General features: G+C 38.8%; 2 protein-coding genes across 3 annotated transcripts; one reads left to right on the top strand and one right to left on the bottom strand.

Moving 5' to 3' along the window:
• Positions 1 to 356: 356 nt before the first annotated feature.
• Positions 357 to 12,190, bottom strand: LOC116768932 (TELO2-interacting protein 1 homolog). Of its 2 annotated transcripts, XM_032659843.2 has the most exons (18): positions 11,858 to 12,190; positions 11,511 to 11,653; positions 11,062 to 11,236; positions 10,288 to 10,477; positions 10,002 to 10,140; positions 7,827 to 8,051; positions 7,156 to 7,324; positions 6,764 to 6,960; positions 6,442 to 6,642; positions 5,900 to 6,103; positions 5,213 to 5,383; positions 4,290 to 4,511; positions 3,726 to 3,868; positions 3,542 to 3,637; positions 3,144 to 3,456; positions 2,380 to 2,674; positions 1,895 to 2,123; positions 357 to 1,391 (listed from the first exon to the last, which is right to left on the bottom strand). In XM_032659843.2, exons 1-18 carry the CDS (start codon positions 12,073 to 12,075, stop codon positions 1,182 to 1,184), a joined length of 3,540 nt encoding a protein of 1,179 aa, XP_032515734.2. In that variant the 5' UTR covers positions 12,076 to 12,190; the 3' UTR covers positions 357 to 1,181. The 2 variants fall into 2 exon arrangements, with proteins under 2 accessions (XP_032515734.2, XP_061384810.1); XM_061528826.1 differs by lacking the exon at positions 7,827 to 8,051.
• A 428-nt stretch (positions 12,191 to 12,618) lies between these two features.
• On the top strand, positions 12,619 to 14,543 carry LOC116769113 (uncharacterized). The gene has a single exon (XM_032660126.2). It carries the CDS (start codon positions 12,740 to 12,742, stop codon positions 13,814 to 13,816), a length of 1,077 nt encoding a protein of 358 aa, XP_032516017.2. The 5' UTR covers positions 12,619 to 12,739; the 3' UTR covers positions 13,817 to 14,543.
• The last annotated feature ends 382 nt before the right edge of the window (positions 14,544 to 14,925 follow it).

Here is a 14,925-nt window from a genome sequence, read left to right as displayed (position 1 = left end):
AAGGATTTGAAGGAAAATAAACTAATCAATTCCAGTCGACAAGCCGGCAGCCTCGACGCGTTCAGTTAGTCGGCCTACACATATACACATGTTTGCAAGGATATATATATATATATATAAATATATATATATATATAAATATATATATATACATATACATATATATATATGTATGTATGTATTTTATCTCTTCTCGACCGACTTCTAAAAAAGATAATTATTTTCCCCGAACAATCCATTTGGTAATCCTGATAGATTATCATAAAATACACATAAAATGCAAATAATATTTTAATTTCCTCATTTTCATAAAACAGACAATTCTTAAGATCCCGAGTGAAATAAAATAAAAACGATTTGTTGATTACCTTTTATTAGATCATACTTTTAAAATATATACAGTCTTAGGATTTAATACACAGTGATGTTTTATATGAGAGTTAAAATTTAAACAAAAACATGTTCTCGACATACATCTAGCTTTGAGCGGGTTTAGTACGAAATTTAAATCTTAAAATATCGTATTAAAAACTTATTTATAAAGAGAATCTGACAAAATGTGATTAATATATGTATCACTATATAAATATTGCAAAAGAAAGTACACTAGGGGGTTATTGACTTACACTGTCGGCGTCACACTACAGAGTATATAAAACAGAATGCCACGCACAGATAACGTTGAAGTTTTATGTAAAAAAAGCTTGGGAAAGATATCGAGAGAGCAACTCAACCCGCTGAGGAATAATACAGTTCAGAACATCTCCAGCTTACCACCAAGTCGCGGTACGTTTGTTATTGGAATAAAATTCTGAACATTTTTTCATATATACAATAATATAATATGTGATACGCCGACTGGCCGCTGGGAAACGTTCACAACTTGGAACGAATTAAACTAGGTACATCAATATTATTCTACTCATGAGATCTCAGGACGAAGCCGATTACAATTCACCGCATCTCGAAGGTATTTGGCACCGGAAACATACAAAGACAGCGGCGGTAAGAGAACGCATCGATGATATCCACAGTGCGTGGTGTAGTACATAAAACGAATTCGCTTACCACGAGTCGCGCACAGTCAAACTGCTCACGAAGCGTGTCCAGTCTAAGCTCAGTCTCCGACTGGCAGCGAGCGTCTGTATGTACAGTGCGCCGTCGTTAGGTTCGCGTTAGATTCACTTGTGTACGTAAAAGATGAGCTTGATGTTGTTGTCGTAGTGCGGGTCCGTGCACTCGTAGGGCGAGCCCACGACGGGCTCCAGGTGCAGGAACCGGTTGGCGGGCGGCGTCAGCGGCTGCTTGTTGTTGGCGAGGCGGCGGAGGAACTGCCACGAGCTGCCGTAGTCGTACTCCAGCATGTCCTTGAAGAACTTCACCGCCAACAGCTGGAAACAACCACACTCACACTGATCACACATACACCTGGAATAGGACTTAGAACATTGTGGCCGCATAGCTATAGTAATAATTTTACTACTAAATTAATGTCTGCTATGGGACGCAGCGAGTACAGCTCGGTAATGAGGACGTGTGACCTGATGGAACATTTTGTTGAACTGATGATAATGTCTAGTAAGCTGGCTCGTGTAACAGTCTACATATCTGGGCTAATATTTAACCTAAAATACCGCGAAATACACGAAGCAGTAAATGTACTTGTAATTTGTACGAAGGCACGTAACACACACGACAGGTGGCGCTGGCAGTTGGTTTATAAAATTTAATTTAGCTTATATTAACTGTAGGTCTAGTTCGACGAGCTGGCCCGCTGCTGCGATCGAATTAAGAGATTACATAGAAATACTGGTTCATTAACTTATACTGAAAATCTACTTTTCTCACAGGCGTTCCTACCTCAGAACACAAAATTCATCCCCGTTATAGTCACCTGTAGGGGTTTGGGTTGGTTTTTGTGAAGGTAGAGCGCCCCGGCCTTCAGGGCGTCGAGGAGCGCGATGCCCCGGAGCCCCACGTTAGCGGCGAGCGGACCCAGCGCTTCGAGGGCGGAGCGCTGGAGGGAGTACGACGCCGTGAGGCGGTACGACGACCCCGCGTCCGCCAACACGCTGCGGCGAGAACACGAGCGGAGCACCGAACACACGCGGGGGAGCACGTCCCTGAAACACCCGGCGTGATGCGACAGTGAGCACTGGACGGATAATCAATATCGAGTTGTAGCTGTTGGCGTTGAGTTATACTGTGCGGTGCGGACCACTCGCCGGTGAGAGTGTGTTTATGTACCACAGAACGTGTATGTTCATTAATTTACGTTGCATACTCGTCCGTTATCCAAGTCCAGCAGCAGTGGAAGGTCCGCTACATGAGGTCAGTCTTTAATATTATCCGTACAACAACATTTCACTGGCGACTCACTTGACGACTCTCTCCCGGACGAAGTCCCCGGCCAGGTCGGCCACCAGCGCCAACACCCGCAGCGCCGCTCGCGCCAGCACGGGCTCGGCCTGCAGGCGGGCGGCCAACGGCTCCCACAGCGCGTGCACCAGCGGCAGAAGCTCGTCGTCGTGTCCTCGCAGCAGCTCCAGGCCTCGCCACAGCGCCTCCATCGCCACCAGCGCCTCGTCTCGACTCTTGTACGACACGAAGTGTACGCAGCGCTTCAGTATAGTGATCGTGACCCGCACGTGTTGTGGCAGAGGTACGGCCTCCTCTGGAAGACATTTATATTACAGCCCGATGGTGTTTGTGAGATTAGTGAGGGTTTCAGCTGACACTTGCATTGAAATTTGAAATAGGAAACTCTGTAGGAAGCAACTGACGTCATCGTCTGTGGATCGCAGGTTATATCTGTTTGATCAATAATTCTACTTAACTCATCATCATAATGCACAAAACAGCATAGTGAGGAACGTTAAACAAATACAATAGAGAAGCTGTGTGCGAAAGAGACGCCGCGCCGGCTCAACAATATTAAGTGTTACTATTATGTGAGCAGGTAGCCAAGGCTTTTTAAGCACATTACTCTGTAGGCAGTTTATTGTGTCGTCCTGGTGTTTGCGGTTCATTATTTTTCTCGTTAATTGACCTTTTTTATATGTTCATTTTAATTTATCCCTGACTGTGCCACGCCCAATGCCTAATCTGTCATGTACGTGTTATATATAATGAGCGTAACGCACGCGTCACGGTGTCGTCGTAGTCCAGGAGGTCCTCCTCCTTCCGCTGCAGGTCCTCCTGGTACATCTCCTCCACACTCCTGCCCGTCTCCTCCTCGAACTCCTTCGTGTTCAACAACCTCTCTACTTCCTCCTTGTTGTTGGCGAACTCTATGACGTCCTTCAGCACGTCTATCTCCAGCCCGTGACTCTCCTTCCTCTTGACCGTGTCTTGGATCAGAAACCATTTCCGTATGCAGTTTATGAATGTCAGAAACACTTGTAAATATGAATACAAATTCTTCTCGTAGTACTGGTCGCAGCTCTGCACTAACACCTGGAAACAGACAAATTCATTAATAACAATATATATATATATATAAATCAAGGTATTATTCCAAGTAATATAAATAAATCCTCACGTCCTCCACTATCCCGTACAAGTAGTCCAGTATAGTGACGTCACTGTACTCCATAACCACTGACAGTATCTGTAGGGCCGACTGCGTGTTCCAGGCCTGATGTGGAATAATTAACTCTGTTATATATATGCGAGTACATATGGCTGTACTTAAAGAAATTTAGGGCACTTCACAACGGAGGTACCTTCTTAAGCCGGCCGGTGACCTGGCTGGTGAAGTAGTCGGCGTTCCTGCCGATGAGGTCTGTGACGTCGCTGGCCTCGGTGGCCGCGGCTACTTGCTGCAGGGCGATCAGGCCCGACGAGCGGAGCGGGGGGTACCGGCTGCCTGGAGGGGGGGATATGACAGATAGATATGTGGGCGTGCGGGCGAACGGAAATATTGATATATGCGTTCTAATAATTAAATTAAAATCATATGAAAAAAAATTACTTTTTTGATTTATTGTTTTAAATATACATCTTTATGTGAAAATTAAATTATTTGTTTGTTAAGATAATCTATTCTTAAGTCAACGCATGTCAATGTGAACAACTACATATACCTAAAATTTCCGTCATTCTGTTTGTTCCGGGGAATCTATGAGACGGCTTCGCTATATCTGACGGGATTTTGTTTGATGAGTAGCTGATATGATAGGGAGTGACTTTGGCCACTTTTATTAAAGACTTGTATTTGATTATAAATAATAATAGTAATTCTAGATGAAGTCATTGACAGCTGTAGGTTTTATTTATAAGTAACTCACCGACTCTCTCCAACAAGAGACACAGTGTCTTCAGTAGGTACTGCTGGTAGTCCCTGCCCAGGCGCAGCGCCATGAGGCCGAGCCCCTCAGTGAGGAGGCAGCTCCTGGTGAGGTTCCTCCGCGCGTGTCCCAGGGTCACGCACGTGTTGGGCTCCAGGCGGACCCGCGGTAGGGTCGAGCTGATGTCGGTGAAGCGAGTCTCTATGGCGCCCTCGAACAGACCTTAAACGACGACATTCAGATTTCCCTATGTTATATCGTTGAAGCTTGTATAGAGGTCTTGACCTTTGTGCGTCCTAAATAAAATATGTAACGGATTTTCGCGACTTAATGAACGTAACTCAGACATCAGAATAGCGTGTGGGGTGTAACTTGTCCCTGACTACCGAGACGCTGTGCTCGTCTTGTACGAGATCACGTGACACAGATTATAGATGTCGCTGCGTGTTGGTCCCGCATCAGGAGTTCTGACACACTTTATATATCTCTATGAGACAAACACGAAATTCTAGAGCCGACAAGTCGACTGCAAAACTGTTTCGTAATGAAAAAACAGTTTTATAATGAAAACAAAAATATCATCTAAAAATTGCTTCAAAAAACATTGCTTCAATAATTTTATTGTATCGTGTCGAATTAATGTTAAGTAAGTATTACTTTTGGTACTACGGAAGGAAGACGAAATATTAGTTTAGTTAATTTTGGAATTTAGTTATTTTTATTCGTTAGTATCAACTAAAAGTAAAAATACTTCTTCGGACACAATCTTCAATGGCGACATTTCGCGACACAACTTCGAGAGGCCTGAATTGTATTTTGTTAATCAACGCAGAAGGTCTTTCTATGATCGTAGATCACTCAATTGGTTCTGTACTGTGAGTGCTTGTCTCCACTGTGAGCACTAACAAAGTTGCAATAGTTACCGGGTACGGTGTCCCTGGTCCAGGACCGTGGGTTGTAAATGCTCTCGTCGAGGGTCTCGTCCGCTGAGAGCGGCTTCTCCCCGCTCTGCACCTCCAGCGGCTGGTACCACACGTCCTCGGTTATATACACGCTGATGATGCGACGAGCTAGATCCGGGTTTGAATCTGGACCTGGAATTTACATCTGAGGATACAGCAGCTTCCAAACACTACAAGTATGTGACTGAAATATATATTGATTTAGAAGATGCATGGCGGTTATTATAGTTAACATTAGGAACTTTATGTAATCCGTTCTACTGGTGTTATAAATGAGGGAGCCTGTGACGATGCGCGGCTGGACTGACTTTGATGAAACTTTCTAATGATGTAACTCGAATATCAGAATAAAACATATAAGCTACACGTCATCCCTTCTTTCCGTGTTATTTGACTGGGGACACATGTGCAGTTGTATGTAGTATGAAGTCCCGTGATTTAGACAATAGATGGCGCTGACGGTCCGCCCACGTGTCTGGTATGTTGAGTATAATTCATTATTAGGACACAATACGAGTTAGAAGGTATCATGTAATTTATAATCTGAATAATGAGAGCTTCCATATAAACATTCCAGAGACATCCTTATACATCCTCGTATATCGATTAGATAGACTCGACAGACGAGCGCAATGTCTAACTTCTGACCTGATCCAAGATAGTTGATGATGTATATGAGGTCGCAGGAGCGTCGCTCGTGGAAGAGTTCCAGAAATCTGTCCAGCAGTAGCTCCGCGCACTCCGCCGCGCCCAGCGACGCCAGCAGGCCTTGCAGCTGTTGACTTCCAGCCGGAGACAGGTGACGGAGACGGCGCCAGGGACACGGACCGGACAACTCACACGAGGACATCCCTGGATCATGAATTGTTCATAAAAGGTATTGTTAGATGTGGCGATATGAGTTTTGTTGGGGGATTTGAGGGGGGGGGGGGGGTAAACTATTTGTCATGAAAGGTATCCGATTGATTGATTGATTGATCGGAGATGGTGAAGTTACTCGATGAGAAGATGAGATACATAGTTACATCATTGATGACAAAATACGACCAGTTAACCTGACCCGTTGGTTGTTATGTGTGTGATGCTCCCAAAATGAAGATGAAGAAGCGCCCTGCTATGAGTACAGGGTTTGTTTGTGACGAGGCGGTGTGTGTGTAATCATTGCGCTCGTAAGTTTTTTAATATGTAACCTGTGATGTCGCCTCCGGCCGGTCTGGCGAGGAGAGACAGGTCGGTGTACATGTCAGCCGTAGCGATTAGCGCGTCGCACACGCGGTCGAAGCCGTCGCTAGCTGTCAAGAGACTCGTCAGGCGCTGGGGGCGGCCGCCGTCACACAGGATGGTGAGGTAGCCGGCTATCAGGTTCAGGGCGGACAGCTTGCGGTTCTCGTCTAACAACACGCGGCGTTTTATTACAAGTATGAAATGCCTTTATCGTATTCGTAAACATGTCTTCCTTGTGATTTATTGAAATATAAAATAGTAACTTTATTTGGTATTTTGGTTCCTCACCAATATTGTTCATAATTCTCGGCAAGCAGTTGATGGTGGCGAAGAAGTTCTCACAGAGACTGTCCATAGTTTCTCTCTCGGGGTTCGAAAACTGCGCCTTCAGTGCTGCATCACAGTAGTCCGAGACCTCCTGGTAGGAGTCATGGCAGAGGGAGATCAGTACATCCAAAGACATCGGCAGAGAAGGCTGCATGGTGCTGAAATAAATCCCTTGGTAAAAACTCATAACCAAACGCATAAATGCATTTTTTGTTGATCAATAGTCACGTAATTTTTGATATGAAGCTATAATTTATTGCCGGCTGATGTTTCCTACAAATTTGTCAAATAATAATATTATAAAAATGTTAAAATTGGTAAGTCATCTCGGTGAAAGGTGAAGGTCTACTTACGCACTACACTCTGATATGATCCTATAGCAGAGTATAGCGAGCTCCTTCCTCACTTTGAAGTGTTCGTGAGAGACCAGCGGTATGAGACTCTTGATCACTATGGCCAGTTTGTCCCCGGCCATCGTGTACCATTCGGATGTCCGCTTGGGAATATCGCGGGGTGCCTTCGCTGGAATATACAACTTATGTCAGATAGGAATAAAGGCATATGTATGTCATACACCTTTGAATGGATTGAAAGATTAATGGGGAAACATTCATTAAGTATTTTGTTAGACGAAAAAGTAATAAGTTCTCTTGAAATTTCATATGTATATATTTTAATGAATGAGATATATTATGCATGGGAATGTATATTTTGAGGATGAAAAATGTTTTATAGTAAATTATTGAAAATTTTTTGGGATTTCAATAAATAAAAGAAAAAAGGTTAACGAACGTCACAAAAATATAATATGTTACTTCGAAAATCTCTGTAATACATGAACACGCTGCCCTCGTGTAGCTGACTAAACCATTTTCAAACCATAAATGATACAATCGGGAGATCCGAGGAGTTGGGAAAAGGGAAATAAACTAAAATATATTTGAAAAAAAATTACAACAGAACAGAACCAGGATAAACAAAGGCACCAAAAATATTAACGACATTCAACAAGGGCCTCCTTTACCTGCATTCTGTGAAGTATTCGGCGTTCTTTCATAGCTGCCGAGCCTTTCCATGTAATTAACGTTTTTTTGATTGGCATTCTGATTTCTATTCTTTTTTTGTTTGGGAATCTTTCTCTCCCTCCTGGGAGGATCCGTTTGGTCCCTACCAGATCGTATGAACTCGGCTAGCGAGTGATAATCTCTTGCCGCTATGATCGCACCTAGCCGACTATCTCTGATGCTTTCTGTAATATTATTACAGCAGTATTTTACGACCGCCAACGTCAACCTCTGTCCATGATGAGGGATCGACACTTAGATCCTCGACAGACTTGTCTTGATTACACAATCATGTTATCACCGACAGAGGTTTTGGATATTATATATATTTAACAAATACAACATACACTATACAGGCCCAACAAAATAAATAAGGAGGCAGAAAAGGAAAATAAACTTAAAACGATCTTCTTGCGTTGTGGCGCCTTGAGGAAATTTCCAGAGTAATTAACTGTAGTTGCTTACCCGGGTGATGATTTTAAGGACTTTTCAATTCTTTTGATGACAGACTCAATAATTTATTGACTTTTGGTTTTTCTTTAAAACGTGATATAAAACCGTAAGAGGAGTGATCCAAAAGTAATGATAATAGGATATCCGAACACGTAAACATATGAAAAAAAGTATTTTATTCCCTCATACAAACAATAGTTCAGTTTAAATAGATCATATAAATAGGCCACGATAAAAAGATGGTACATTCATTTTATTATGAACAGTCGAAGAGTAAACATGAAAAATTGAAAAAAACGCAATCAAAATTGTCAAAGATTCTGACAGAGGTACTCCTTTGTGTGAACAAATGTCTACCAAAGACACACACAACGACCTAGACGAGAGCAATGGAGTTCGACTTGGTAGGTTTTTGCAATTTGATTTGCAAAGATACAAATCGCAAGGAACGCCCGTCGAAGAGTGACAATAAGGCGTATGTAGTATGTAGGCGAAGTCACAGGGATCTCATATGACAGGGTTCAAAGAATCTTGTGAAACAAAGGGCTCATGATAGAGGCGCGTCGATTGTCAAGAATATTAACAGACTAACATAAGAAGAACCGACCACGTTTCGAGAGCGAATGTCAGAGTTCTTGATCAATCAGGATGTTTTTGTCCTGCTTCGTGGCCATGACGAAACCGGAATCCAGCATTTCGATCCAGAAACCTTACCACAAGTAATAATATAGAAACGAAGCTCTTGACTGACGCCAAGAAACTCAATCCGAGTACTCCAGGAAAGATTATGGCGTCCATTTTAATGATTTTTGGATTTAGCAAAAATAATTACTAAATACATTGATTTGCGAGACTATGGAGAGATATATGTTTCCTTATTTCATGAAAATCATTACTTTCCGATCACCCCTCGAAGTGTTCCTTTAAATGGATTATAGTTAAGGACAAGCCAGTCTTGGGACACCGTTTTGATATTTTATAGCATTTCTCATCCGTTCTAGATATTTATAATTTCTTTTCATGTGGCATTAGACAAGAAATTATTTTATTTAATCAATAGATCAAGGAATAAAGGTAATTAATTACGGATTAAGACCTTTAATGTCAATGGGGCCAAATCATTTTATGTTTATACGTGGAAGGCACACAAAACAGGAGTGTCTAGTAATCTATAAGAATAAAACTAAGAAGATGAAAATTAAATTCAAATGAAATAACAAGCAAAAAAACTTTAACTAACTACTACAAGACACGAACATGTCAAAGCCAGCATCACTTCGTAACAGAAGAAACTAAACGAGTTTGAATCCTTGTTGAAATTATTTTTAGTTTAAAAAAATAAAATTTGTACTTCAACATCCGTTATAAACGATTCAATAAAAAAAAAACAAGTCTCAGTGACATGACATCACTCAGACGAGGCCAACGAAAGAGGATAATAAATATAAACAAGCACATCGGTTTACAATTGTTCGAATGATTTGAGTTAAATATTTAAAATAATGAATGCAATGAAGTCTAGTTGGTACTCGTCTGACAGTAATATAATCTGTTGTTATTACATTTACAAAAATTTGTTTGTTTCGTTGACCTAAACATTTTAATTATATCATGCAATTATAATTAATACATATGCCAATATATATAAAACGAAGACGGTAGTAATAAATGTAAAAATTTACCCTTGCTTACATCATTGGAGGGCTTGGCCTTTTCGGCTAACATGGCCACGAAGTCATCGGCCGTGATTTTTTCTTTGGTCGCCAAGTGTTTGTTGTGCATCGTGAGGCACAGCACGCGATGGGTTGCATTCAATGCGGCCTGGGTGGAAAGTATTTGCAGGTTTATATTAACTTCTTTGCCACTTTGCAGTCTTAATCTTAGTTAGCGATCGAAATATGCTAAAAGCAGTGTAGGTATGTCGAATTTATATTGAGGATTAGATCTGTGTTGATATGAAGATCTCACAACAACAACTGCATGTCCAGGGTTGTCACTCATGGCAACGTCCTGCAGCGCAGCCAGCACGCCCGGCAGGATGCATGCTAGCAGCCCTAAGACAGCAGTCTCTATAGCGGGGTCTGGAACTAGACCACGCGCGTCCGTCTGCTGAGGGTGGCAGCCCGTGTGCGCACACAGACACGTTATGGCAGCTAGCCTAAACACATCCACACACATACACATGTCAATACAGACTATATCATAATACAGATAAAACTAATTTATAAATATTTGATAGTTTAACACAGGCAAAACACTAAATAAATAAATTCAAATATCAATACACGTCAATTCTGAATATTTTCTAATTCATTCTTAACATTCATGTCATAAAAAAATTTACACGAGTGACTAAAATTTAAAGAAACAGTTAAAATTATTTCTTAAATAAAGATTATATGTGTAGGTGTTTTTAACTAATCACTTTGATTGCAACAGTCAAATATAATTATAAGAATAACCTGAAATAACAAACTTCTAGTGACAGCATAGACAATTCTCTATCTTTTGTCGTACTAAAAAGTCTAGAGCTTGTTTATGTGCAGAAGTAATGACTAATTATAAGAATAATGTAAATTCAATATCATATTCTATTCCTCTCATAATATTCACAAACTTCTTTAGCTCAAACAAAATAATAAATAAAAAAAAAATTATGATTTCTATTAAATGTCTGTATATTCATCAATGAACAAAAATGGCATAGGAACTTTATACAAATTATAATTGCAAAGCACATACCTCAAGCTCCTTAGTTTCTCTAACTTTGCGAGGTGCACCGACACAAACACAGCTTGAGCCAACAATGGCACTTGGTTCTCCAGCATCTTCACCCTCGTCGGCTGATCGATATGCAACATCAACACCGTCAAGCACTGCATCACACTTAGTTTGAGTTCCTCGGGAACATCCGCAACTAGAAGGATTTATTTATTGACACTTTCCACTCAGACTGAACACAGAAGATAGGAAACTTTTAATATACACATCAAAAGGCAGCCGTCATAGAGTGAGCTCGTACAGGCGACCTATACAAGGATACATTTGTAATATTCCTTCAGGTTGTAGCACAACAATAATTGTAACATTATTAAGTCACAACATATATGAAATAATGAGGCTTTATTACAACAGCAATAGCATCTGATGTGGTCTGCTATATAAATATAATTTAAACATTATGAACTTACTCATTCCCGGCTTTGGTTTTTCAAACACGAGACTCAAAAGGCCCATTTCAATCTTCATGCACATCTCAAAACTGGTTACACACACCCTCTGTAGCACTTCCCGCATGCTGTCTATTAACAGTCCTTGCATTTCATATTTTGTTCTAGAACACAAATACAAAAGTTAGTTTATGTTGACAAAATATTTTATTAAATAGATTTCGGAACAAGTAATATAAAATGAACTGTTATTTTATTCCGCTCCTTTTATAGTTGGTCATAAAAAAATCCTTTACAAGCAGTATTATAAAGTATTCACTAAAACCGAAAGTCCTTTGTTAGCTTAAAAATCAATAATCTATACGTACTCCATTTCTTTGGACTGTAAGTGTGTGATAAACGGAAACAGCATATACTGCTGCAGCTCTTGGATTATTTCCATCTTTAGCTCTCCTACCAGTGCTGCAAACGCTGTTATATGCTCCGGCGATGGATTTACCATCACCATGTCGCATATTGGCTTTATGCGTGTAAATGCCTCTTTCAAGTGTGCGTTCATTTTGTGTAACTGTTCCAGGTTTTGCATGAAGAAGTTTACTGTGACATTTTTTTTAAATTCATGATAATTTATTTTTATATTTTGATGTTAAATAAATATAGGGCTTGTAAAGCTACAATTTTTTAAAGTTCGTGAAATTGACATCTACTGTCACTGAAACACATATCTGTCATATTGGTAGAATGATTACTTGTGTTGTTCGAGATCATAATTTCACACATTATTTAAAAAAAGGTGTGGTCGGTATTGTTTTATATGGTTCAAATAGTTTAAAAAGACAATTATGACTTTGACCATATTTTACTCCCTTTTTATAAATTTTATTGCTATATTATAGTTTTCCATATCAATATTTTTATGGAGGGTTAAATAAATTACATCCCTCTAAAACTGAATAATTTACGTATTACTATTCATTTATATATTGTAAATCTGCAGTAACTCCTTAAGATTAAAAATAATTTTTATGTAATATCAGCGGTGTAAAATAATTAATTCTTTCTTTAAAAATGGAATGTTGATAAAACAGCTTATCTGTTTATTGAATTTACTTGTCAAAGTCAGCTGTTATCTGTAATTGTCAGCTATAAGTGAATATGTCAAACTGTAGTGGAAGAATGCCATAGATTTACATTTTAATATCAGTAAAATAATGCCCTATAATTAGTTTTTATTATTTTAATTACTGAAAATGTTCACTTTAGGGGGTCAACGGGTCTTACATAAGTGCCTCAAGATTTTGAGGTTATCGTTTGTCGACTTTAGTAGTCTCCCTGATATAAAGAAGTTAAATCTAGTAAGAACTGTCGAAAAGACGATAGACACTAACACTAATATATTTATAGAGAGCCCGATTCATGTTAAAGTGACGCCAATTGATGTCAATGATTTAAACGCACACAACAAATTGACCATGACTCTGTACAGTCAGGGGAAAGATATCAATGATTTCCAAGTTAAACAGACCTCGAAGCGGCTGGAGCTACTGAACCAAAATACTTCTCCGGATAAGAATGATGTGTGCATTATACAGGTCCCTTATAAAGTTAATGTACAGGTCACCACTATAGATACAGCATCTGTGCAACTATCAAAGCTAGAAGCATCAGAGTTTGTCGTCAAAACGCAAAAAGGATCAGTAAATGTCGCTGATATAAAAGCTGATAAAATTGAAGTCGAAAGTGGGTCTGGTGAAGTTAAAACCGAAGGCAGTTTGCAGGCGAGCCAAATAGAAATTAAAACAGGTCTAGAGGGGGATATAAAGTGCAATAATATAATGGCGAATTCATTTACTGTTGTGTCACACGCTGGACACATCTCGGTCAAGTCATGTTATAGTGACAAATCACACTTCACAACTCTAATGGGCAACATTAAGTTGGACCACCTTCATAGAACTGTGAAGATAGATGTCATCCAGAAAGGAAATTTGAGCATCACCGGATTTGCTGGTAATCTTCAAGCAACACTCAAGAGTGGCGATGTTTTCATGCATGCATCTCAATTGACTGAGAAAAGTAGTATTTTCATACATGAAAAAGGAAAGGTGGAACTGTTAATACCGAAAATTTTGCACAATTTGCCATCGACAAATTTAATAGCAGAACAAATTAAAGTGGATGAGAAGATTCTGAAGCTCGGTAGATTTATGGATGATTCACATCCAAAGAGGTTTAGATATGAGAAGGAACCCCAGAACGAGTTACACATAGTTTGTAAGAATGGTAAAATTGAATTAAAAGAAACAGATCTCCCTTTCATTATATGAAAATTGTAGCACTCATGCATTTACTGGACTTAGATATTGAATAAATGGAACTTGGAGAGATCCTGTTACTATTTCAAATGTTGTTTACTATTAAATGCATTTAAATAAATTTATAATCTGTGTATTGATTCTCCATATACTCTGTAAGGAATTAAATTATATATGCCTTGCATTGTAATGTAGATGTTCCTTAGATGCTATGTAAACTAAACTAATATTAAACATAATATTATCTTAATTATCTGTATGACATACAGACATATTTGAACAACATGCCAATGTCTTCCAAAAATTAATTTCAGTTATAAAAAAATATGATCATCAATCTTTTGTAATCTATATTCTTGTTCTTTGTAACTTTTCTTTATATTTTCTTTTATTTTTTTTGTATATATACTTTTTTAATTTTAAATGTCATTTCTTACAAATATCCACGATAAACATTTTAATAATGTTTTATTTTGAGCATACTAAGTAATTCACATTTTCTTAATGTGACAAAAGCTTTTCGAGTTGGATTAAAAGAAAAAAAAAGTTTGTAAATTTAATAAGTAAATATAATTGGCGTTTCAGAACTGCTTAGTATAATTCCATTGTTAATCTTATGTCATGTTCAGCTGTTGCAGTGTTGTAGTTTTGGGATTATATGTACGTTGTGTTTATTCTTAGTGTCTATGTAATGTTATTTAATGAGTAAATAATATTAATAAAGATAATTTAGATTAAATTTTTATTTTTTTTACAATTTATAATTCGAACACACTACTAACATACAGCAGACGATGAACGGTTAAAAAATATACCGGGCAAAGGAAAAACTGAAACAGAAAATAATATTCAGATTATTGATTACAGAAAAAAGTTTTAATATTATAATTGGAACCTATATTAAATTGTATATTTCGTGTACGTACGTTGCAAGTATAAATATACCGGATTTACTTCGGATTTGTACCAAAACGAATAAATAATCCCGTGCGAATTTTGGGAGAAATTGTGTTTACGTTATATGTATAATTTTAAGATGATCTCAATAGATCATCTTATATAATAATGTCCTTATATGTGCAGATTTTTGGTAGTCGAAATAAATCTGAATTAATTTTACG

The sequence above is a fragment of the Danaus plexippus genome, chromosome 5 (genome assembly GCF_018135715.1).
Source record: "Danaus plexippus chromosome 5, MEX_DaPlex, whole genome shotgun sequence".
NCBI classification, from domain to species: Eukaryota; Metazoa; Arthropoda; class Insecta; order Lepidoptera; family Nymphalidae; genus Danaus; species Danaus plexippus.
The sequence above is the reverse complement of the archived record's forward strand: the minus strand, read 5'-3'. Positions and strand labels throughout refer to the sequence as shown.